At 46.8% G+C, this 25,347-nt stretch overlaps 1 protein-coding gene and 1 long non-coding RNA gene across 3 annotated transcripts in view; one reads left to right on the forward strand and one right to left on the reverse strand.

The window, feature by feature from the left end:
• Positions 1-23,581, forward strand: LOC127583283 (uncharacterized). 2 transcript variants are annotated; one of them, XM_052039073.1, is made up of 7 exons: positions 1-221; positions 6,152-6,251; positions 12,813-12,875; positions 14,694-14,773; positions 16,568-16,698; positions 18,948-19,014; positions 20,871-23,581. In XM_052039073.1, exons 2-7 carry the CDS (start codon positions 6,178-6,180, stop codon positions 20,999-21,001), a joined length of 546 nt encoding a protein of 181 aa, XP_051895033.1. In that variant the 5' UTR covers positions 1-221; positions 6,152-6,177; the 3' UTR covers positions 21,002-23,581. The 2 variants fall into 2 exon arrangements, with proteins under 2 accessions (XP_051895033.1, XP_051895034.1); XM_052039074.1 differs by lacking the exon at positions 1-221 and adding an exon at positions 298-608.
• Positions 10,871-25,347, reverse strand: part of LOC127583284 (uncharacterized) — a 27,352-nt gene continuing 12,875 nt past the window's right edge. Inside the window, exons 2-3 of the long non-coding RNA XR_007958238.1 lie at positions 17,136-17,459; positions 10,871-11,040 (exon numbers count right to left, since the gene is read on the reverse strand). This is a non-coding gene — a long non-coding RNA (uncharacterized LOC127583284). The remainder of the gene's footprint in view (positions 11,041-17,135; positions 17,460-25,347) is intronic.

The raw sequence follows: 25,347 nt of genomic DNA on the forward strand, positions 1-25,347 counted from the left end.
AGAGAGCGGGATAAAGCCTGGATCAGTGAGAGAATGGATCAGAGAGGGAAGCAGACCGTGAACAGAGCGCTGACCGGAGCACAGATCAGCACAATGTTGAGACTCCTGGCCCAGTCTGTGGCTATTTTACTCCTCGTCCTGCTCCTGGTCGCCAACTTCGTGGTTGTTAAGAGCGCGGAGGCTGTAACCGTTCTCTACAGGAAGATCAGCCGGCAATGAAGGTGAGCCCGGATTACACTTTACATCAAAATAAAACTTTGAACTACCGAGGGAAAGTTTTACCCAAAGTTGCTGCTTCACAGCGAGCCACAGCCTTCCAGAAGCCATCCTCTTCCCAAAGTTAAAGTAAAATAAAGCTTTCGTTAGCAATTTTTAGTAACTTTTAACCCAACCGTTTAATTTCCCCTGCATTTTATCCATCCGAAGAATTTCTGGTATGTTTCTCATCTTGAGCACCGACGTGTAATGTTTCACTGGCAGCGGCCGCAGAACGTCGCCACAGATTTAGTTACACATTGTCCCCGTTGCCAGGAGACGCCCGGGCGACCCCCGCCGCCGCACTGACACCGACTTCGGGAGTCCCAGGCTCCGCACCGTCGTCTCCACAGGTGAGGGGGTGATCCCGCTCTCCGGGGGACCCCGCTGTGGGGCATAAAATGGTGCTTTTGTGCTGTGGAATGTGCACCCTCCGGGCGTGAGATCTGGGGCTGATTTTTTTGGCGGCAGAAGTTGGACAGAGTTTTCCTCTCTGCTTTCAAGCCCCCACTCCCCCCTTCCCCTCCTCTCTCCCTCTCCTCCCTCTCCCCTCCCCTCTCCTCCCCCTCCCCTCTCCCCCCTTCCCCTCCTCTCTCCCTCTCCTCCCCCTCCCCTCTCCTCCCCCTCCCCTCTCCTCCCCCTCCCCTCTCCTCCCCCTCCCCTCCCCTCTCCTCCCCCTCCCCTCCCCTCCCCTCCCCTCTCCCCTCCCCTCCCCTCTCCCCTCCCCTCTCCTCCCTCTCCCCTCCCCTCCCCTCTCCCCTCCCCTCTCCTCCCTCTCCCCTCCCCTCCCCTCTCCCCTCCCCTCTCCTCCCTCTCCCCTCCCCTCTCCTCCCTCTCCCCTCCCCTCTCCTCCCTTCCCCTCCCCTCCCTCTCCCTTCCCCTCCCCTCCCTCTCCCCTCCCCTCCCCTCTCCTCTCCTCCCTCTCCCCTCCCCTCCCCTTCCTCTCCCCTCCCCTCTCCTCCCTCTCCCCTCCCCTCCCCTCTCCTCCCTCTCCCCTCCCCTCTCCCTCTCCCCTCCCCTCTCCTCCCTCTCCCCTCCCCTCTCCTCCCTCTCCCCTCCCCTCTCCTCCCTCTCCCCTCCCCTCTCCTCCTTCTCCCCATCACTCCCCCTCCTCTTCCCTCCCTCCCTCCCCTCCTTCCCTCCCCTCCTCTTCCCTCCCCTCCTCTTCCCTTCCTCCCCTCCTTCTTCCCTTCTTTTCTCCCCTGCCCTGAATTCCCCATCTGATTGGTCCCCTGATGGTACAGGATCCCACTGGTCGCACCTTATGCTGCCTGAAATGATTACCCACCATGAGGACCCTGCTGGAAGTTGTCCACATGCACCTGTTGAAACGGTCAATCCCCATATCGGGGATTTGGGTGGTTGGGCCCTACAGTTCTGCCAGTGGAACACTTCCCAGCCAGATCCTCCATAACCTGGTGGATCTATATATAGATAACCTGGAGCTACTGCATCACCATGCATTGAGCATGAATCTCACTGAGAACGTGCCTCTGTAACTGGGATGACCACTTCACCACAGCCTTGGTTGGCTGTGACCTCACAATGACTCCGCCAGAAAGATCGAATGTCTTCCCCGACGACCGTGTCTGTCTCGTGGCCCTGGGAGCTGCTTAAGTATGGATCTGTCTCAGTGCAATGCCAGGGCCACGTTGTAAGACGATCTCCTCAGCTGTGTCTGGGAAAACCTCGTCAATGGCCTGTATCGGAAAGCTTTCCAGCTCAAAACTGAGGAAGCCACAACAAATCCTCTGCCATGGCCTTCCAATTAGAGGCAGAGTGTTGTACGGTGCACTCAACCTGCGAGGGCAACCTGACTTCCACGGTTGGACTGGCTATTTTGTTTTATTTGGTGGGAACCAAAGATGGCTGTAGAGGCTTGTGTATGAAGGGGCATCCCTGAAGAAATTTATAAAAGCAGGTAATATAAAAATAACGAAAACTAGCACCTACTTCTTAATCCGTGCATAAGTTCTTTCACTAGGGGTGAAGATGCAAGAGGCAGCTTGTGGCCTGAGTCTATCACATGGCTCATCACTGGGCCCAGCCCAGAGTTGGAGGTGTCACATGAGAGCCTCTGTGCCCTCCTGATGTCATAATGGCCAAGAAAAGAGACACTACGCAGGCAAGCCTACACCTCTGGGGTGCTTTACATTGCCCTCTGCATTTGTTCCATGGCTTATTCTTCTGTAATAACTTGTGAAGAGAGGTTAAAGTGGTGGAGAGATCTATCAAAAAACGAGTATGGTATTGTAACCTGCTGCGTATGAATGGAGCTACGTCACGGTCGGTTGTCTGTTGCCACCTTTTCCGCCAGAGGTCTTAACCCTCACAAGACCAAGGTACACTAATACAGGCTGCACGAAGACACTTTACTGCTGTGCAGACACACACTGTGGTAATGCAGCCCCTTCAGTATTTCCTGTAGCACATTGATGTGCTCACTCTTGGTCCTTCTGGCTGTGACCATGTCAGTTGGATGGTGCGGGAGGAGAATGTCCTGCAGCATTTTATTTCTCACAGACTGGCAGCTTTGACCCCAGAGGGTAACTTGTCGTGGCACCTTGTGGGCACTGATTGACAGATTGCCCTGAATTTAGTTGAGAATCGGCATTTGGTGAACACAGTGTACTGAGGATTTTTGGCTCCTGCCAGCTCTCCAAATATGTCCCGAAACGCAGCCAACGACTTTTGTCACCATCAACGCTTTTGTTCGGGGTAACCTTGCCATCACCTTGCAGTCCCCCACCTACTGAAAACATACTTGCATCTCTCTCTCTTTCCCCATTCTGGTGAAGGGTCGCAGACCTGAAACACTGACTGCTTTTCTCTCTCCTGTCCTGCTGAGTTTTTCCAGCACTTTCTGATTTTGTTTCAGATTTCCAGCGTCTGCAGTTTCTTTGACTTTCATCATACTGTCTTGTCTGACTTGGGGACCACAATGAGTGGGGTTGCCCACTCACCATACCGGATCCTAACTAATTAATGCAGCTTCTCCTTCAACTGTGGCTTCAGAGCACAGGGCACTGAGGGAAGCTGACAATAATTTGACTTGGAATCCTGATAGATGAAGATGGGGGTTTTAAGGGCAACAATGCCTCTGTGTTAATCTTTGAATAGATGGGAACAGCCTGCTATGAGCCCACTGAACCCCAGTCTATGTAAACAGAAAATCCATGCCTTGTGCACTCAAGGTTTCCACGGCTATAACATCAATTACGTTGTTGGGCTTGAAGAACATATTGAGTCGTTCTAGATAGAAATTTAATGTCCTTGTAATTGTCATAGATTCTAAGACATGTGTGCAACCCACTGGTGATATCATTCCCAATGTAGTTTAGTTTCTCCTGTGCTTTATTGTGGAATCAAAGAAGACACTCAGTCCAGGAGGACAGGGAAATGAGTTTATGGCAGGACCCAGATCTTAGCTGAAGCTGTGAACATCATACAGCAGAGTTGCAATGGTAAACCATGTAACATAGTCCGTAAGGTGATGGGGTCCCACAAGCTTTCAGCTAGCGTCACAATCAATGGACCACAGAGTTAAGTTGTCAAATATTTTGGGACTGATTTTTGGAGTCAATGGTGAGTGCAGACTTTGGTTTGGACAGAATCCAACTTTTCCACTCCCTGTCCATTGACCACTGGTTCCATCTCTTGCTCTGGTAACAGTACGAGGTAGAACCAGACTCTTAGTAGCTATGTTGTCTTTTATCAGCAGTGGTTTAACTTAACCAAACATCCGTGCCTTCACTAAGATTATCTATGGAGATACAAGAGATCGTAGATGCTGGAACCCGGAGCAATACACAAAACGCTGGAGGAACTCAGCGGGTCAGGCAGCATCTGTGGGGGGAAATGGACATATGACGTTTTGGGTCCAGCTGAAGGGTCAAAACGTCGACTGTCCATTCGCCCACACGGATGCCGCCTGACCCACCAAGTTCCTCCAGCGCTTTGTGTGTTACTAAGACTATCTATTTCCACTTCTGTACCATCAGTGGTCCACAGTTCAAGGGCCTGTTTAAAGGGCTGTATGTTATGTAAGGTGATAAAAGCCATTTTACCTATTGAGCCAATGGTAGGTATAATCTCACTGATGTTCAGTAATTCCACCAAATTGGTTTCCCGATTTTAAAAAAAAACAAAGATTGGAGTTAAGTGGGCTGCTGTTAGTGGATCAGGCTGTAACTAACCGGGTATCTTGGAATCATTGTTGGGTTTCGGCGGTTTACAGTTTATGCATGACTTGGGTGAAGAGACCAAGTGTAATATATTTAAGTTTGTTAATGAAACCAAGTAATGAAGTAAGTTGTGAGAAGGTCACAAAGATCCTGCAAAGGGACGTAAACAGACTGAGTGGGCAAAGAATGTGTAAGATGGGAAATATAATGAGGCCGTGAGCAGTTATCCAGTTGGGTAGGAAGAATTTTTAAAAAGTAGAATGTTATTTAAATGGTAAGAGTTTAGTGAATCCTGGAGTTAGAAAGGACCTGGGTGTCCTCATACAAGAAACAGGTACAGCAAATAATCAGGAGGCTAAGAGGATATTGGGCTCCACTGTAAGAAGGATGGAGCAGAAAAGTTAGGAAGCTTGCTGTTATTGTGCAGAACTTGGTGAGACTACACCTGGTGTAATGCATACGGTTAGAGTTCCTTTGTTTAGGGAAGGATACATTTGCCTTCATGCAGCCGAGGTACAGTAGAATGATTCCTGGGGTGAAGGATTGTCTCTGGATGGTGTGGCAGCTTTTTCATGCAGAGGGTGGTACGTATATGGAATGAGTTGGCAGAGGAAGCTGTACAGGCAGGTACATTACAATATTTAAAAGACATTTGGACAGGTACATGGATAGAAAAGGTTTAGATGGATATGGGGCAAACGCAGGCAAATAGGACCAGCTCGGATAGGCATCTTGGTTGGCATGGCTGAATTGGGCCAAAGGGCCTGCTTCCATGCTGTATGACTCTATAACTCTAAAGGTCAAGCAGATTGGGCTACAGTCATCAGAGTATAATAGATTGAAGCGAGATAAGATATCTTTATCGATCACATGTACATCGAAACACACAGTGAAGTGCATCTTTTGTGTAGTGTTCTGGGGGCAGCCCGCAAGTGTCGCCACGCTTCCGGCGCCAACATAGCACGCCCACAACTTCCTAACCCGTACGTCTTTGGAATGTGGGAGGAAACCGGAGCACCCGGAGGAAACCCACGCAGACACGGGGAGAACGTACAAACTCCTTACAGACAGTGGCCGGAATTGAACTCGGGTCGCTGGTGCTGTAATAGCGTTACGCTAACTGTTACACTACCGTGCCTACCTCGTTCAGGTAGCCTCATTGAATGTACACGGTTCTGAAGGGGTTTGACAGGGTAGATGCTCAGAAGATGTTTCCCCTGCTGGGAGAGTCTAAAACTAGGTAACAAAGAATCAGAATAGGAGGGCAGACAATAAAGAAAAATGAGGAAGAATTTCTCCTTTCAGAATGTGGTGAACCTTTGCACTTCTCGACCCCAGGGAAGTGTGGATGCTGAACCATTGGGTATATTCAGGGTTAAGATCAATAGATTTTTTGCCTTCAAGAATTATGGTAATCAGGCAGAAGAGTAGAGGTGAAAAGTCAGATAAAGAGGGCAGATTTCCTTCGCCGAAGGACGTGAGTGAACTAAAGAGTGAACTAATTGGGATTCACCAAACTGCAGTATGTTCGTGGTTGCTGTTGCTGAGACTGGCTTTTTTATACTTGAATGTAAATTCCTTAATTGCCATGTGAGATGCCTGTCTCTGGATAAATGGTCCAGATCTCTGTCTGCTGGTCCATTAACCTAACCATGAGGGACTGTACCTGGTCATCATTGTGTGGTCTGCTCAGTCATGCTCTTTTCTTTCAGATGTCAGGGACAGGATTGGATACAAGATGCTGCATTACTGCCTCGCTCACATCGCCTACCATTTCAGCAGACAGCTACCTAAGCGCAATAGAGCCAAATTGTAAGCATGACGTGGAGAGTTTGAGCATTTTCAAAATCCATGTTGAAAGCTGTGTGGGTTGGTAGGTTAATTGGCCGCAGTAAATTGCCCCTTGTGTGCAGTGAGGGGTGAAATGCAAGGGCAATATTAGTAGAAATGGGTGCTTGGTGGTCAGCACAGACTCGGTGGGCTGAAGAGCCTGTAGCCATGCCGTATTATTCCATGAGAAAGGTGACTCCTTGCTGGGATGCCAAGAACTGAGCTTTAGATGTGGACGAGAAAATCAGCCATGAGGAAAGATTGGATGGGGTGAGGTTGTTTCCTTAAGAGCAGCAGAGACTGAGGGGAGACCTAATGAGGGATATTAAATTATGCACGTTTGTCCCGTGGGGCCACTGGGTGTTGGCATTGGCAGCCAATGTTGGGAGGAACATGGAAACAGTGCTGGCGCCAACTCTTCCCTCAGCCAAACTGAAAATGGGTACACGTCCAGCAGAACTTCCTAGGTGTCTGCAAGACTGCAGTTCCAATCACACTCAAGGAATTCAAGCCCCATCCAGAAAATAGTAGCCCGCTTGACTGACACCCCATCCATCACCCGAAACATTCAGTCCCTCCACTACTAGTGCACAGTGTGTACCACCTACAAAATGCACTGCCGTTACTTCCTGGGCTACTACAACACCCACCAAACCCATGACCTCTACCACCATGAAGGTCAAGGACAGCAGGCACATGGAAACACCACCACCCACAGGTTCCCCTCCATGTCACACACCATCCTGATTTGGAAATTTATCGCCGGCCTTTCATCTCTAGACCCCAGAACTCCCTCTCCAATAGCACTGCAGGACTGCTTTTCCCAATCTTCAAGAAGGCACCACCACCTCCTCATGGATAATCAGGGATGGGCAATAAATGCTGGCCTTGCTAGTGATGCTCACGTCCTGGAGTAGGACCTGCACCCAACAATCCCTTCCTCAGCTCAAGCGATGCTGAAGCCATGTGGGGCGTGTCAACATATTCTAAAGCTAGATCTGAAGTTTGTAGCTTCTGACCACAGGAAACAGACAACCTCGCACACAACGTCAGCAAGACCGAGGAATTGATCGTGGACTTCAGGAAGGGAAAGTCAGGAGAACACACACCAGTCTTCATTGAGGGGTCAGCGGTGGAAAGGGTGAGCAGCTTCAAGTTCCTGGGGGTCAACATCTCAGAGGATCTGTCCTGGGCCCAGCACATTGATGCAGTCACGAAGAAGGCATACCAGCGGCTCTTTGTTAGGAGTTTGAGGAGATTTGGTATGTCACCGGAGACTCTTACAAATTTCTATAGAGGTACGGCGGAGAACATCCTGACTGGTTGCATCACAGCCTGATGTGGTTCCTCCAATGCACAGGATCGCAAGACGCTGCAGAGAGTTGTAGACTCAGCCAGCTCCATCAAGGACACAACCCTCTCCGCCATCGAGGACATCTTCAAGGGGCGGTGCCTCAAGAAGGACCCTCACCATCTGGGACATGCCCTCTTCTCATTACTACCATCGGGGAAGAGGTACATGAGCCTGAAGGCCTACACTCAATGATTCAGGAACAGCTTCTACCCCTCCGCCATCAGATTTCTGAATGGTCCACGAACCCATGAACACTACCTCGTTATTCCTTTTTTTTTGCACTATTTATTTTGTAATTCATAGATTTTTATGTCCTTGCACTGTACCGCTGCTGCAAAACAACAAAGTTCATGTCATATGTTAGTGATTAAAAAAGTCTGATTTAGAGCCACCCATCAAAAACCTGATCTCAAAACTATCCGTACCCTTTCCCTCGGACTTGTCAGTCATCTCCAGGATACAACAGGCACTGAGAGTGCTGGTGACCAGGACTTTAGTGTTGAAGTGGCCCTTGCATCCTTTACCTATTCACCTGATGTAAAAGACCCATCAGCAGCTGAGTAAGATAGAGGACCTGCGACGCATATTAATTACTTATGTCACTTGTTTGAAAGGGCGACACAGTGGTGCGGATGGTCGAGCTGCTGCCTCACAGCTCAGTGACTCGGATTGATCCTGACCTTGGATGCTGTCAGTGAGGAGTTTGCGTGTTCTCGCTGTGACTGCACGGGTTTCCCCCAGTCTTCTGATTTCCTCCCACATTGTAAAGAAGTGCAGGGTCGTTAGGTTAATTGACCACTGTCAATTGCTTCTAGTGTGTGGATGTGTGGTAGAATCTGGGTTGAGCTGATGGAAATGTGGGAAGAATAAAAAGGGATTATTGTAAATGGGTGCTTGATGGTTAGCATGGAATTGTGGGCTGAATGGCCTCTTTCCGTGCCATAGGACTTTATGGTTCCTGTGTGCTGAACAGCTCACTGAGCAAATCTTCCATCTCACCCAGCTCCTTGCTTCAACACTTCAACACACCTCGGTTGCACAGTAAATAAGGAGCCTTGATTACACCTCATGTCTACACTCCCCGGCCTGTTGACAGTCCAGGTACATGGTCATCAGCTCCCTCAGACAACTATTTAAATTTATTTTCATGATATAAGCCAAGACGATTCACTGGACCGATTACAGAATCACCACATTTGTAGCATGTGATCTGAGTGCTATAATTACCTTCACATTCTTAGAGTAAGAAGCTAAACTAGGCTGTGTTTCTGCCTATAATTGTTCCCCTGTAGGTATGTATTTAGGTGGAGGAGGTTGGTTTGGGTCAGAGTTACTGCCACACCCAGGGTCACTGTCGTTGTGTGCAACCCAACACCGACGAATTGATGGTACCGGAGGAGTGGCCATGTCTGGAAAATTGTAACCATGAGGAAAAGTTGGATAGACTGGGATAGTTCTCTTTGCAACAGAAGAGACATCAGTTGTGGTGTATAAAATTATGAGAGGCTTAGAATAAATAGGAAGGGCATATTTCCCTTAGCAGAGGGTTACGATAGCAGGAGACAAAGATTAAAGTAATTGGTTATAGAGTTGTGGAGCAGTACAGCACAGATACAGGCCCTTCAGCCCAACCAGTCCATGCTGACCATGGTGCCCACCCAGCTAGTCCCGATTTCCTGCGTTCGGCCCATATCCCTCCAGGCTCCTCCCCTCCATGTACCTATCCAAGTGCTTCGTAAATGATAGTATTGTACCTGTCTCACCCACTTCCTCTGGCAGCTCGTTCCATATACTCACCACCCTCTGCATGAAAAGGTTTCCCCTCAGGTCCCTTTTAAATCTTTCCCCTCTCACCCTAAACCTGTGGGGCCCCCCTCCCCAGTTTTGATCTCCCCTACCCTGGAGAAAAGACTGTTACCATCCATTTTATCTATGCCTCTCGTATTTTAAACACTTCTTTAAGGTCGCCCCTCATTCCCCTACATTCCAAGGAATAAAGACCGAGCCTGGCTAACCTCTCCCTTTTACTCAGGCCTTCTAGTCCTGGCAACATCCTCGTTATCCCTAGAAGGTTGGAGGGAGGTAGGGAAAATTCCTTTCACACAGAGGCTCGTGGGGGTCTGGAACTCAATGCCTGAGGGAGAATGAAAGGCAGAAACCACTATCATATTTTAAGTATTTATTGAAGTAGAGTTAAGCTTCGATAATCCGCTGTCTGATTGTTCTGCATCTGGCTCACCCAGGGCCCAGTTCCCGCTGTCCCATGAGACTCACCGGGGTCCTAGTTCCCGCTGTCCCTTGAGACTCACCAGGGCTCCGGTTCCCATGGTCACTTGAAACTCACTGGGTTCTCTGGAAAATTTATTACACTATTGTACTGAGTAACATCTTAGACATGTGAATTAAAAGAGTGTTAGAGTATTAACTGGCATCCAAAAGTCTGGAAAATCTGCCCGTCTGGCACCACCAAAGTCTGGAGTGTGTTGAATTAACGCAGCTTGCTGTATTTTTCAAGAGAATGACCTCCAGAGCCAGGAGCGGGTGTTAGGAGGTGGTATTAGGCTGGGCTACTCCTTAGCGACAGGGCTAAACAGCCTCCTTCTTTAATTTAATTTAATTTAATTTAATTTAATTTAATTTAATTTAATTTAATGTCCTGGTTGTCAGCAGAGGAAAAGGAACAGTGTCGTGGAACTGAACCTGAGATATGCTTCTCTTGGGAGTTGACCTGTATTGTCATCATTGGAACAGTGTGCCACCCGAGTAAACGCCTCTTAGAATCCACTGAACTTGTCTCATGATGCCCTTCCCAAATGAGGGCTTCACAAGTGCTCAATCCCATTATGATCTGACCTCATCAGCAGAAAAAATAATCGAAATTAAACAGTGAGGCATTATTGTCATTTGAATTGGGAAGAACAGTTGATCGTGCAATGACTGGGGGGATCCTATTTCAAGCTAAAGAGAGATCACACAGGAATGTCTCTTGGTAATATGCATTTATTAGCGTTAGTGCAGCATTCTTTAAATTCCCACATCCTTTCGCATTAGTTTGTGCACTTGTGGATGTCAGTTGCATACACTGAGCAGAATTACAGGACTGCACATATTTAGAAGGTTCCATCAAATCTGTACATAAAGGTTAGAGCATGTTTAAAAGAGGGAGTTTTGCCTGCAAGACGGGGCTTATAATTGTGCAGTCCATTTTAGAACTTTTCTTTTTGAAGGGATGTTATCCTTTAATCCTGGCTTCTTCCTGCTCTTTGGTTTCTCTGGAACATGTGTTCCCTGGTTCGGCAGCAGACAGCTAGGCACCTGACACCCATCCAATCCAGTTTTGAGTCATTTGGGGTTCCAACTATTCGCCCATTCAAGAAGAGCTGCCTCTTTCCCTGCACTGTGGCTTCCTCTAGTAATCTGGAAGGGATAGACAGTGCAGAGGGTGATTTAGGTAAGATAAGATAAGATATCTTTATTAGTCACATGTACACACACAGACACGGGGAGAGCGTACAAACTCCTTACAGACAGCAGCCGGAATTGAACCCAGGTCGCTGGCGCTGTAAAGCGTAACGCTAACCGCTACACTACCGTGCCTGCCCGTTACACTGCCATCATTTTTCAGTGCCATCCAATGAGGCACCAACACATAGGTGTTACTTTCACGGTATCCTTTCCCTTTGCTGCAATTGCTGCAAACACTCAGTAGGCCAGGTAGCATCTGTGGAGTGAGAAAAAGAGTTAGCATTTCAGGTCGAAAACCCTTTGTAAAAACCACCATCAGGCAACCCTTGCTGCTCCTATGAAATGGAGGTGTTTCATTTGCTTCCTAAACAGCTAGTTCTTACTGAAAGCATGGAGCTCTGGAATTCTGCTTTCTCTTCTGCTCTTAAAACCCCAACTGGATGGCATACCTAATCAAAATTTCACTCTCTGGGCCGTTGATCTTGCAGGAGCAAACAGAAACTCCAAAAATGCAGGAGTATTAATTGATGGCTTTGCATCTGACAATGAGTTGGAGGTAAGGTGGGGCATACAGTTGTCAGCAGTTATTGAATAGCAAGTTGAATCAGTTTACAGGTAACAGAAACTACAGCAAGTTCTCCAGAATGAAGCAGGGCAACTTTGCCAGGAAAACGTAGTGGGTGGAGGACAGACATGCGTAATTTCCGTTAACTAAATCAATCTTGCTCACTTACAGCAGAGTGGGCACTGAGCCTGATTGACAGGGAAGCTCTCTATCCCTGCTTTGGTCAGCTATAGCGGGGGCACAGTAAGCAGGCACCCAGCAAAAGGACCAATCATCTTCTACAAATCGAGACCAAGAAGAGGGGGGAGAAAAATCAGCATTTTATCAAGCAGAAAAAGAAAAAGACACACATTTTTGATAGCACTTTTCATGTCACTTTCAGGCGTGTCTAAAACACTTCACAGCCAATGAAGTAGCTTTGAAGGGCAGTGAGTATTATACACAGCAATCAATTTGTGCACAGCAAGCTCCCACAAACAGTAGTGAGATAAATGGCTATCACGATGTGGCCTAAGGAATAAATATTGGTCAGGAAAACGAAGAAATCATCACTGCTCTCCTTTAAAGAGAGCCAGGGGAATGTTTACGTTCATGTAAGTGGAGGTGTTGCAAATCTATTCAACATCTCATCCAAGAGTTTGCCGCTCTGTCTGTTTAGTATTCCTTCTGTACAGCACTCACAGCTAGGGATTGTGTCATTGAAACACTCTTCATTCCTTTAGACCGAAATAAAATTACAATCATTTTCTACTTTGCTTGCTAATGTAACTTACAAAATAGAGGACAATACTTCTGAGAGAGGTGAAAAATGAAGTTCTTGCATTTACTATCCCATGCATTTTCCCGACAAGCGTGAAGTGGTCCCGGAATTGATAAGTGATCCCTTGGGACGGAGATATTTGCTTTTTACCTTTAAGCTTTGCAGTGATGCAAACAACAGAGTTTGGGATTAGCTTCATCTGTTCACCAGAAGGGTTTGCATTTACTGTCTGTGTACAAATATTCAAGAGGGAGTTGGGTATTTTTCTTAGGACGAGAGGGTTCAGGGGATAGGGGGAGAAAGCTAAGTTCACAGACTTTTAAAGGTTTGTTTTGCATTTTAGTTCTGTACAAAATATGACATTTATTAACTATATCACAAACTTGTGTTTGCTTCCAGCCAAATCCTGTTGGTACTGCTTGTGACCATCTTCCTTTCCCCGCAGCTGTTTGTGCTTGTTCGGTAAGTTGAATCGTTGAAACGAGGAGTGACCCTGTCAAAAACACTCGTAGGTCAGTTCATTCCCCTGCTTGGTGCTGCCCGCACCCACGGAGGGACACTAGGAGGAGAAGCATCACAGTTGGCCCTTTGCCAGGCTCCATTTTATTCACTTATGGTTCAAGGGTATTACTGTGCAGAAAGAGGCCATTTGGCCACTCACCTACACTAGGGATATTTTACAATGGTCAATTAACCCACTAACCAGCAAGTATTTGGGATGTGAGAGGAAACTGAGTAACCCACACGAGATGAGATATCTTTATTGGTCACATGTACGTCGGCACACAGTGAAATGCATCTTTTTTGCGTAGAGTGTTCTGGGGGCAGCCCGCAAGTGTCTCCATGCTTCCGGCGCCAACATAGCACGCCCACAACTTCCTAACCTGTACGTCTTTGGAATGTGGGAGGAAACCGGAGCACCCGGAGGAAACCCATGCAGACGCGGGGAGAATGTACAAACTCCTTACCGACTGCGGCCGGAATTGAACTCGGGTCGCTGGCGCTGTAATAGCGTTACGCTAACCGCTACGCTACCGTGCCTGCCACCGGCACATGCTAAGTTCAGCACTACCAGCATTTATCTTGGGTAAAATTCAAACTGGATTGTACAGGGGCTCCCTGGGTTACAAATGACATGATTTACAGAAATCCGGCTTTACGCAAATTGTTCCATTCATTTTTAAAGCGTTTTTCAAGCCAGTAATAATAATTATAAAATGTCTTGTGTTACTCATTAATGACTGGATACAATATATATTCCATTAGTTTAATTATGGGTAGTGTTAGGGTGATTATTCAATGAAATGAAAGAATTATAGCAAGCGTACATAGTTACTATTGATACGTCATGGGTTACTGTAGAAAATGCACGTTTCTGACTTACGGAGAAATCGGCTTACAAATAGTTGGAAGCATAGAAGCATAGAAAACCTACAGCACAATTCAGGCCTTTCGGCCCACAAAACTGTGCCGAACATGTCCCTACCTTAGAAATTACTAGGCTTACCCATAGCCCTCCATTTTTCTCATCTCCATGTACCTATCCAAAAGTATCTTAAAAGACCCTATCGTATCCGCTGCCACCACTGCTGCTGGCAGGCCGTTCCACGCACTCACCACTCTCTGAGTAAAAAACTTACCCCTAACATCTCCTCTATAACTACTCCCCAGCACCTTAAACCTGTGTCCTCTTGTGGCAACCATTTCAGCCCGAGGAAAAAGCCTCTGATTAGCCACACGATCAATGCCCCTCATCATCTTATACACCTCTATCAGGTCACCTCTCATCATCTGTCGCTCCAAGGAGAAAAGGCCGAGTTCACTCAACCTCTTTTCATAAGGTATGCTCCCCAATCCAGGCAACATCCTTGCAAATCTCCTCTGCACCCTTCCTATGGCCTTCACATTCTTCCTGTAGTGAGGTGACCAGAACTGAGGACAGTACTCCAAGTTCTCGAAAATATAACCCAGGGACTGCCTATATAATCTTTTTTAAATGCAACAGGATCCAGTTTCTAAGGTATTATCTTTGTTCTTTAAGCTCTTTAGTGGATCAGCAATTTGGGTCACTTTTGGCTGTGTTCTTTACCCTCTCCCACTCCTCAAAACAAGCCAGGCTGAAGAAATTGCTCACAAAGGCCATGTGATATAGTAGCAGCTGAAAGTTAAAAGCACTTCTGAAATTCTTCAACAAGGCTGAATTTCTAAAACAGAATACAGCGGGTGACAGAGGATAAATTTCCTACCCCCAGGCTCTTAATCTTGTTGCTTACCTTCCAGACCAAGGTCATCAAGATATTGTGACCAGCCCCTTCTCCACAACCTAACCACATTCATTATCTTCACTTTTCTCATGACAGGTAGGAGACGGCTGCTCTTTTAGCATTGACCTATGATGAAGAAGCACTTGTGTAGTGCTCTCTCCCTCTCTCTCCCTCTCTCTCCCTCTCCCTCCCCTCTCCCTCCCTCTCCCTCCCTCTCCCTCCCTCTCCCTCCCTCTCCCTCCCTCCCTCCCTCCCTCTCTCTCTCTCTCTCTCTCTGATATAAAATTAGAAGTTTGGGTTCAATGATCAAAATAAAGATAGTATATTTATCCATGGCGCTGAGGCTATGGTTAAAGATCCTAAGAGCATTATTATAGAGGATACACTTATAGTCTCCAGCTTGAGTTCATCCAGGGCCAAGAATTAGAAATTAAGATGACAGACTTGAGACACTGGTTTTATTTTCATCAGAACAGAGGAAGATAAGAAGATTGAGTGCAGGTTCCTAAATTAATGAAGGGTTTAGGTCGTGTGAATAAGGGAAGTATTTCCTCTGGGGAATGAGTGAGACGACCTCATCAATTTAAATAGTTACTGAGAGTGAGAAAAGTGATTTTTTTTTCTTAAACTGTTGTTTGGGCACAGGGAGAGAAAACACTCAGCCATGGAATAAGTTTAGGATTTTAAAAGAAATTATTTCTGGGATGAGGACATCGGGGCATTTATTGCCCCTTCCTAATTGCCCTTGATAAGTGGTGGCTTGTTACCACCTTGAAGCACAGTGTCTCTGGTGAAGATGGTGTTGAGGAGGGAGTTCCAGGATTTAGACCCAACAATAACGAAGAAACAGGTGTGACTTAGAGGGAATGTGCAGGTGGTGGTGGCCCCACACGACTCGGTGGTCGAGGAGGTAGAGTTGGGAGCAGCCTAGCAAGCTGCTGCAATGCATCTTGAAGATGGCATGCACTAAGCACAGTGCCTGGTGGTCGAAGGAGTCAATGCTTTGGCTGGTGGATGGGATGTCAGTCACGTGTGCTGCTTGATCCCAGATGGAGCTGAACTTCTCTGAGTGTTTGGGGGCCCCACTTGTTCAGACACCAGATAGGAACAGAACCCGTACCTCCTCCTGTGCCGTGAATGTCACTCGATTAACATTGCTGCTTGTTCCTTATTGAGCAACGTTGCAACTCACCTGTGGAAAGGCCAGTATAGACCTTTGTACTGAATGAAATGTTTAACAAACAATCTGCTGGAGGAACTCAGCAGGACGAGCAGCATCTGTGGGAGGAAAGGAATTGTCGCCGTTTCAGGTTGAAACCCTGCATCAGGACCCTCCAGTTCTGAGTTCCTCCGGCAGATCGTTTGTTGCTCCAGATTCCAGCACCTGCAGTCTCCTGCGTCTCCAAAGGACTGTTTAAAACTGATTAACTGAAGTGTTCAGAAGAGTGAGAGGTGACTCGATCGAAACCACATACATCTTGAGAGTTCATGACAGGGTACATGTGGGGAGGATGCATCCTGTGGAATGTGTCACTCATTTAGGACAAAATGAGGCAAGACCTTTTTCTCTCTGAAGGTTGTGGGTCTGGAACTTCCTCAAAAGACAGTGGAAGCAGAATCTTGGAATATTTTTAAGGCATAAATCAGTGCATACCTGATAAAGGGTTGATAGGTTACCACAGATAGACAGGAATGTGGAGTCAAAGTTAGGCTCAAGGAGCCTAGTGGAATCCTCCTGTTCCAAATTCATATGAGGGCAGGTTATCTGATTTTAGGATCACTAGAAGTGTGAATCTATACTCAAGCTCTGCTATGGGAAAGTGGTCAAATGAAAGGTTGTTGCAACAATCTGTGTACAAATGGATCTAATTCTCATGAAACTCTTTGTAGGATTCACGTTCCTGTTGACCTTGATGGACCCTATGCCTTGTGAGTTGAAAGCGGCTTTTCATACATTTGGAGTTGGATCATTTCTACAGGGTGTCTTAACCACTGCATTCACCATTGCTGCACCTCAGTGTGTGAGTTTATCTTCCTTGTTTGTGATAATGTCCAGTGCTGTATTAAATCTTAACAGTTGGCCAGAAACTCCTGGCCTTGTCAAACACGGTGGAGTTGCTGTTTTGATAATCTTGTGGGAAAGCCCTCAGAAATAGATCGAGTCCAGAAGATGGATGAGTTTGGATCTGGCTGTGTGATCAATTCACTGTCTCAATTAAATGAGTGATGTTGTCCTTTGTTACTCAGTTAGAGCAAAAGAGCTTCAAAGAGGTGGGGACCAGTGGTCCCTTGGGGTCCACTGTGTCTCGTGTCCACTTCCCCCTCTGATCCCCACATTCCTGTCCAAAAATAAATCAGCCCCAGCTTTGAAAATTCTCCGTGACTAAACCTCCATAATCTCTGAGATAGAGAATTCCTAAGATTTACAACCCTCCAAGGAAAGAAATTTTTTTCTCACCTCAGTCCCAAGTTATCCGGAGTCCATGCCTCCTGGTTTGCAAGTCTCCAAGCGAGGGGAAGCAGCTCCTCAGCATCAGCCTGCCAGTGCCTTCTGTGAGTCTCAATGAGGGCCTCTTGTTCTGCTCAACTCTAGTTGAGTCTAGGACCATCCCACTCACTGCCTTCCTGTAGGACAGCCTCATTATCCCAGTGAACCTGGGCTGTGCTGCCTCTGCAGCCTGTCTTCCTCCTCAGGATGGAGATCAAAGCTGCGCACGGTGCTCCAGGTGTGGTCTCATCGAAGCCCCGTCCAAGACTTTCTCCTGACTGAGCTCCTTCCCCTCTGCAATAAAGGTAGAATTAGGGAAGGAATCAGCCGGGCTCTCCAAACTTGATTGCACACAAGGTGATCAACTTATAAAATGTGTTCAAATGGGTCTCATGTACAAGAAGTATTGGGCTCAGTTACAAGAACCTTTGCAGTATAATCAGACACATGAGAAACATGGATAATCTGAGCACTGTGCTGCTTGGTGACTGGCATTTCAAAAGTAAGGGCGGCTCAATGAGACCCAACACCATCGGACAATCCGAGAGGAAATTTGCATTAAAAGTACTGCATGGAAGAGAAAGACTTGCACACCTAAGTTCCACTGATAATTCCAGAGGGTTTACAGCCATCAAGTCACAGTCATAGAGAGAGAGAGACAGCACGGAAACAGGCCCTTCGAGTCCACACCGACCATCAACCATCCATTTTCACCAATCCCACATCAATCTCGATTTTTAAATTCTCCCCACATTCCCATCAACTGCGCCCAGATTCTACCCCTCATCTGCACACTAGGGTCAAGTTACACCGGCCAATTAACCTACCAACCTGCACGTCATTGGATGTGGTAGGAAACTGGAGCACCCGGAGAAAAGCAATGCATTCACAGGGAGAACATGCAGACTCCACAAAGACAGCACTAGAACTGATTTGTACCTGGGTTCCTAGTGCTGTGACTGGTAGACAAGGGTGGATGAAGAAGGCGTGCCTTCATCAGCCGAGGCATTGGCATTCAGGAGTTGGGATGTCATGTTACCGTTGTACATACCATTTGCTGTACTTGGAGCATTGTGGCAGTTCTGGTCGCCACACTACAGGGAAGATGTGATTAATTTAGAGGGTACGAAAAAGGTTCACAAGGATGATGCCCAGATGGAGGGCTCGAGTTGTAGGGTGAGATCGATAGGCTGCATCTGTTTAACCTGGAGAAAAGGAAGCTGAGAGGCGACATGATAGAGATGTATAAATTATGAGAGGCACATATAGGGTCGGTAGCCAGAGTCTGTTCCCATGGCAGGGGGTGTCTAAAACAAGAGGGAAGAGGTTTAAGGTGAAAGGGAGGAGGTTTAAAGGGGATCTGAAGGGTAAATGTTTCACACACACAGTAGTCGGTATCTGGAACGAGCTGCCAGAGGAAGTGGGGGAGGCAGGAACAGTAACAACGTTCAAGAGGCATCTGGACAGGTCCTTGAATGAGCTGGGCACAGGGGGATATGGAATCAATGCAGGCAAGTGGTCAGCATAAACGCAATGGGCCGAAGGGCTGTTTCTATGCTGGGCCCTACACTTCTCTGACTCCTCCAGCTGCACCCCACTGTGCTGCCCGTACTTCTGAAATGCAGTCACTGTTGTAGATAAAGTATTACTGCACAAACTAACTGGGAAATCCAGAGGAAAAGAGCCTGAACATGAGAGAGAGAAAACTTGACCATTAAACTGCAGTTTACTTTGATGTTCAGCATTAACCCTTACAGGATTTTTTTTGTTTATCTTTGTTAGGTAAACACAACTCCTGAGCTGTACTACCTGTCCCTAGTGCTGTCTGTGCTGAGTATGCTCGCAACAGGTTTGTACTCTTATTATTAAGGAGCTTCTTCTACTGTACCAGAATGGTCCATTCCTGCTGTGAGATATCCATTGTGATGTTGGCTCAGTTCTCTCTCCATTAGTGCAGCCTGGCCTGCCTTATACTTCACAACTTCTGTGCTCCTTTGCTTTAATTCTCATTCTAACTGCCCTGATTCCATCTCTCCCTCTCTCTCTAAATGCCCCCATTAACCCAGCAGCTGGGTGACCTCCACAACTTATCCCCATGACAACCTTGGCCTCACCGTGTCACACATATTCCCTTTCTCCTATCCATCCCTCCCCCTACCTTCTCCACAACTTAAAACTAAATTTCTGTCCCAGTTGCAAAGTCTGTGACCTAAAGCATTAACTTTGTTTCTCTTTCCGTAGAAGCTCATTGACTTACTGAGTATTTCCAGCATTTTCTGTGTTTATTTCAGATTTCCAGCATCTGTAGTTTTTTTGATTTTCATGTCAGCTCTGACTGTAACTTCACCTTTCCCTGCCTTCCCTGTAAACTTTCACTCCTTTATCCACTATCTTTAGCTCTACGTGTAAAATATTTCTCTCTCTCTCGCTCTCTTCACTGTCGTGTATAACTTCACTGTCTTGTATAAGTTATGTATAATAGTGTAGCGGTTAGCGTAACGTTATCACAGCGCCAGCGACCTGGGTTCAATTCCCGTCATTGTCTGTAAGGAGCTTGTATGTTCTCTCCGTGACTGCGTGGGTTTCCGGTTTCCTCCCACATTCCAAAGACGTACGGGTTAGGAAGTTGCGGGCATGCTATGTTGGCACCGGAAGCGTGGCGACACCTGCGGGCTGTTCCCAAAACACTCTGCGCAAAAGATGCATTTCACTGTGCGTTTCGATGTACATGTGACTAATAAAGACACCCTGCCTTATATTCTCTGTATGGACATGCCTGTGATGCTGCTACAAGCAAGTTTATCACTGTACCTGTACCTCACCGTACTTGTGCACATGATAATAAGCTCAACTTATACAGTCATCGATCACGGAAACAGGCCCTTTGGCCCAACTGGTCTGTGCTGACCAAGATTCCCATCTAAGCTCGTCCCATTTGCCCGTCCCCATATCCCTCTAAACCTTTCCCATCCACCTGACTTGACTTGATATTCAAAGACCCTGCTTCCACTGCTCTTTGAGGTCGGGAGTTCCAACGACTATTGACCTTCAGAAAAAACCCGCTCACCTCTGTCTTAAGTGGGTAATCTGTACTGTTAATCAGTGGCCCCTAGTTATAGATTCTCCCACAAGAACAAACATTCTCTCTAGATCTAACCCATTCAAGATCCCTTGGCATCTTGGATTGTTTGCTGTTCTGTTGTTAGACCCCAGACGTATTGAGAAACATCTCTCCGGTGTAAGTTGTGGAAGAAGTCACAGGAACGTAAGAAGTGCCCTGGTCTGACCTTTAACCACAATAAAATCTTACAGTCCCAAGTCTGGCCAAGCAACCATTATGCTGAAGGCACAAGAGACAGCAGCAAGGAAAAACTGCTGAAGAAGCTCAACGTCTGTGGGGAGAAATGAACGGTCAACATTTTGGGTCGAGACCCTTCATCTGGATTGTCCAAAGGATTAGGCCTTTGTTGGTTGTTTGAAAGGGAGTTATTTGACCAGCTCTGGGAATAAGAGACCCCTGACTCTGTGGGTTAGAGGACTTCTGACCCGAAGCTGCAGCTGATTGCCTGCTCTTCCCCACAGCCCTGCAGACAACCTGACTAGGAAATAAACCGCAGAGGCCGCATCAGTTCCTTGGGAGTGCGATTAGCTTTTAATGTTCTGATATGCACAAATATTTGCTGATTTTTTTTCTCTTTTAAACAGTGTTCATCGTTCCCCTGATCCCATTCTGGCTGCTCAACAATTTCTACCCAGGGATGCTTCTAAATCCAGGATCACGAGCTGGAATTTGCCACAGGCCAGTTGCTGATTGCTCATGTTTGTGGTACGTTTAACAGAAGGCACTCAAAAAAAGAAGAGTCCCACACAGGCATGAATAATGCATTTGGTTGCCGTGCAACAGAAGCTTCTGGAACATTCCGCTTCAGGAGTTCACACTATTCCAGTGGAAGCAACCCAAGCTGAGTTAGTCGAAAGACTTTGAACGGATTGCCTGTCTGTATTTGCTTTTGAAGGTTAAGTGGTCTGCAACAGAACAGCTACATTTGTGGAATTGTTGGTCCCATATCTGCTACGTTACGGAATCGGGGCCATTTCAAATCAGTTTAAAAGTACTGCAGCGGTCAACATGAAAGTTGCTGGTGCTCACTCATGGGAAATGGAACAGGCCTTTTATTCATTGATTAAATTTTAAGCACAACAGCCGTTTAACCCTGGGAGGACTGATGTTACGAGAGGTGACGTTTTCACTTTATGTGGTCTCTCAGGTGTAGGAGAGAACCACAAGTCCCACCTGCCTTCTTGGGACAGAAAGAGTCCCTAAACCCAGCAAGGCACCTGCATTTACATAGCGCCTTTCATGCCCTCAGCACATCCTAAAGCATTATCTGACCAACGAAGCCTGTGCTTATGGAGTCATAGAATCACGCAACATGGAAGCAGGCCATTCGGCCCACCATGTCCATGCCAACCAGTGGGCACCCACCCGTATCAATCCCACCTTCCAGCACTCGGCCCAGAGCCTTCAATGTCTGGGCAATTCAACTGCTTGTCTAGACACTTCTTAAACGCTGTCAGTGCCTCTGCTTCCACCGCTGTCTCTGGTCATACGCTCCAGGTACTCGCCACTCTCCGGGTGAGAGAGGTCCCCCTCAGATCCCCGCTAAATCTCTTCCCCCTTATCCTACACTTGTGTTGTTTACCTCTGATACGGAGATATGTTTCCTGCAGTCTACCCTATCTACACTCCTCAGTTTTATTTACCTCAGTCACGTTCCCTCTTAACCTCCCGCTCCAGGAAAACAGGCCCAGCCTCTCCTCATAGGTGAAACTTCTGGTCTTGGCTGCCAGGACAGCCTCTGTGAACTCGAACTCATCTAAAGCTCCCCAACTCACACCAGAGTTCAAAACAGGGGTTTGGCTCAGCACAGCTCGACAGACCTGACCCAACCTGTGTGTGTGTGTGTGTCTCTCTCTCTCTCTCTCCTCCATTCTTTTTTTCTCTCCTCCTTTTTCTCTCCATTTTTATTTTTACGTTTCACCTTCCATCCCTCCCCTTTTCCCTTCTCCTCCTCCCTCTTTCTTTCACTCTCACTGCCTTTCTACATCTCTGATACTCTGACCGCACGTCTCTAACCTGATCCAACCTGAAAGGTTTGAAATCCTGAACATCCACGCTGAACCTGAGGCGTTTGGGTTGGGTCAGTTCGCACTGATCCATTCACCACCCATCATCTCTCTGCTCACTGACTTGGCTCCCCGAATAAACAACATCTCAATTTTCAATTTCTTACGTTTATTTTCAACTCTTCCCATGGGCTCCTTGCCAACTTCTCTCTAAGTCTGTTGCCCTCCAGCTCTTTAGCACACTGAAGTATCTCTGCACCTCCAATTCTGACCTCTATACCATCCCTGTATTTAATCTTGCCATCATTGACTGCCATCCAGTCAGCTCCCAAGGCCAAAAGCTCTGAAATTCCCTAAACGTCTCCACCTCCCTACCCCTCCTCCCTCATACAGAACCCTCCTTTAAAGCTACCTCTGTGATTAAACTTTTGTTCACCTTCCTTAAAGACTAGGGCACATTTTACTGGACTATGCTCTTGTGACATGACAAAGGACATTGTCCGATATTAAAGGCTCCTTATAATCAGAAGTTATTGTAGTCAGTGTTGAAACAGAAGCACAAACTCATGATGGACCCATCTCCCAATGGGGCAATACAGAGTCATAGAGTCATACAGCACGGAAACAGGCCCTTCAGCCCAACTGGTCCATGCCGAGAAAGGCGCCCATATATGGGGCAGTATAGCTTGGTACCACTCATTGAAAATTATTCAGACCTGAACTCTGAATTCCGTTATCGTCATCTCTCTCTTTCTCTTCGAAGACTTGAACTTAAAATCTAGCTCTTTAACCAAGCATTTGGTTACATGACCTGAAATATCCCTCTGTGGCTGAGAGTTAGTTTGTCTGATTACTCCAAAGCACTCTGGGACACTTTGCGATGTGAAAGCCATATCTAGAAATGTAAGACTGTGAATCCTGTAGAATTTGGAACCTATCAGTAGAATCAATCCTAAGTGTCAAATATCTATAACCATCTGAACCCTTCACCCTCAGATCTCTGCCCCTGTTGGTTCTGCATTCAACCAGTCAAGTGGAGAGCTTTCCACTACATTCCTGACCTGTGTCCGATGATAACTGATGTAATGCTCATTTTTTTTTATATGCAACCATCCTTCTGGAGGAATGACATTGGTAGAAGTTGCTGTAGTTTCTGCTTACTCTGCTCTTTCAGCGGATTGTTTTCTGAGTAAATTGACCTTGTTGTACAATAAACAGATTGTCGTGAGCCACATATCCTGATCCATTTCCAACTCACTGGCTGTCAGAGTTGTCAATAAATCCACTATTTTTCCCTCTATCTCCCAGGCTGTCATTTAATGCTGGAAATTAATACAGAATTATTTATTGCTTGCCCTCAACCTGTGCTCCCCCTAGCGGTTGAGGCTGGTGAACGAGCGGATGGTGCTGGTAGCGCAGAGCAGCTGAATGATGCTGCCAACCGACACAACAGGTACCACAGACATTTCCAACCCACTCTGCCAAGGTGTTGGCTTCTACAGGGTGTGCCTTTACAGACATCGGAAACCTCCTGCTATCTAAATCTTACGGTGAGAGGCAAGGTAGAAAGTGAAAGGGTATTCATGGGGAGTCAAACCTCTTATCCACACAGATTGGTAATTGGTTCATTATTGTCACATGTACCGAGGTACAGTGAAAAACTTTGTTTTGCATACCATTCATACAGATCATTTCATTATGTCAGTGCATTGAGGTAGTACAAAGGAAAAACAATAACAGAATGCAGAATAAAGTGTTACAGTTACAGAGAAAGTGCAGTGCAGGTAGACAATGAGGTGCAAGGGCCACGACGAGGTAGATTGTGAGGTCAAGAGATTTCAGGTTTCTGTATCTTCTGCCCGATGGAAGGGGGAGAAGGAGAGAGAATATCCTGGGTAGGAGGGGTTTTTGATTATGCTGGCTGCTTTGCCAAGGCAGCAGGAAGTGTAGACAGAGTCCATGGAGGGAAGGCTGGTGTCCGTGATGCGCTGGGCTGTGTCCACAACCCTCTGCAGTTTCTTGCGGTCCCGGGCAGAGCAGCTGCCGTACCAAGCCGTGATCCATCTGGATAGGATGTTTTCTATGGTGCATCGAAAGAAATTGGTGAGGGTCAAAGGGGACATGCCAAATTTCTTTAGCCTCCTGAGGAAGTAGAGACGCTGGTGTGTTTTCTTGGTGTCCATGTTGTTGGACCAGGACAGGCTATTGTTAATGTTTACTCCTAGGAACTCCTAGTAATGGTTGCAGTTGAATAACAAATTGGAGAGGCAACTTTGGCTGATCCCTCCTTCCCAACTCTTCCTTATCCCTGAGGAGACTGAGGAAAATTGTGACAAGCAAATTCCGAAGTACTCAGACGCAGTAGCATAGTAGCCTGGACTAATAATCCAGAGACATGAGCTTCAATCCTATCAATAAATTTAATTTAATTCAAATCAAATTAAATTCAATTTGAATTTAAATTCAATTAAATAAATCCAGACTGAAAGTATCAGTAATTGTGGTCATGAAACTACCGGATTGTTGCAAAACTCAACAGGTACCCAGTATCATACAGGAGAAGGAAACCTGCGTGTGACCATGACCCAAGCAAGTGTGGTTTACTTTGCACTGACAGACCAAACCACGCAGTCCAAGGGTAATTCGGGATGGGTGAAAAATCATAGTTTAACCATGACACCTCGGCCCCTTAATGAAAAATAAAAAAAGAGCACAAATGTGTCTTTAGTTGCTTACTCTAATCAGACACTAGCTTAAGAACATTTGAGTAGGAGCAAGAGTAAGCCATCTGGACTTTGAGCCTGCTCCACTATTCATCAAGAACATGGTCGATCGACCTCAGTGCCATGATTCTCTTTGATTCCCTGTCGATCTCTGTTTTGAACGAACAAGATCAACAACCACCTGGGGTAGACAGTTTCTCTGAGGGAAGAAATTTCTCCTCATGTCCATCCTAAATGACCCACCCTTTATTCTCAAAAACTGTGCCCCCTGGTCCTAGACTCCTCAGTCAGGTGAAGGATCCTCCCTGCATTTAGTCTGTCAAGCCCTTGAA

The sequence above is a fragment of the Pristis pectinata genome, chromosome 26 (assembly GCF_009764475.1).
Source record: "Pristis pectinata isolate sPriPec2 chromosome 26, sPriPec2.1.pri, whole genome shotgun sequence".
Lineage (NCBI taxonomy): Eukaryota > Metazoa > Chordata > Chondrichthyes > Rhinopristiformes > Pristidae > Pristis > Pristis pectinata.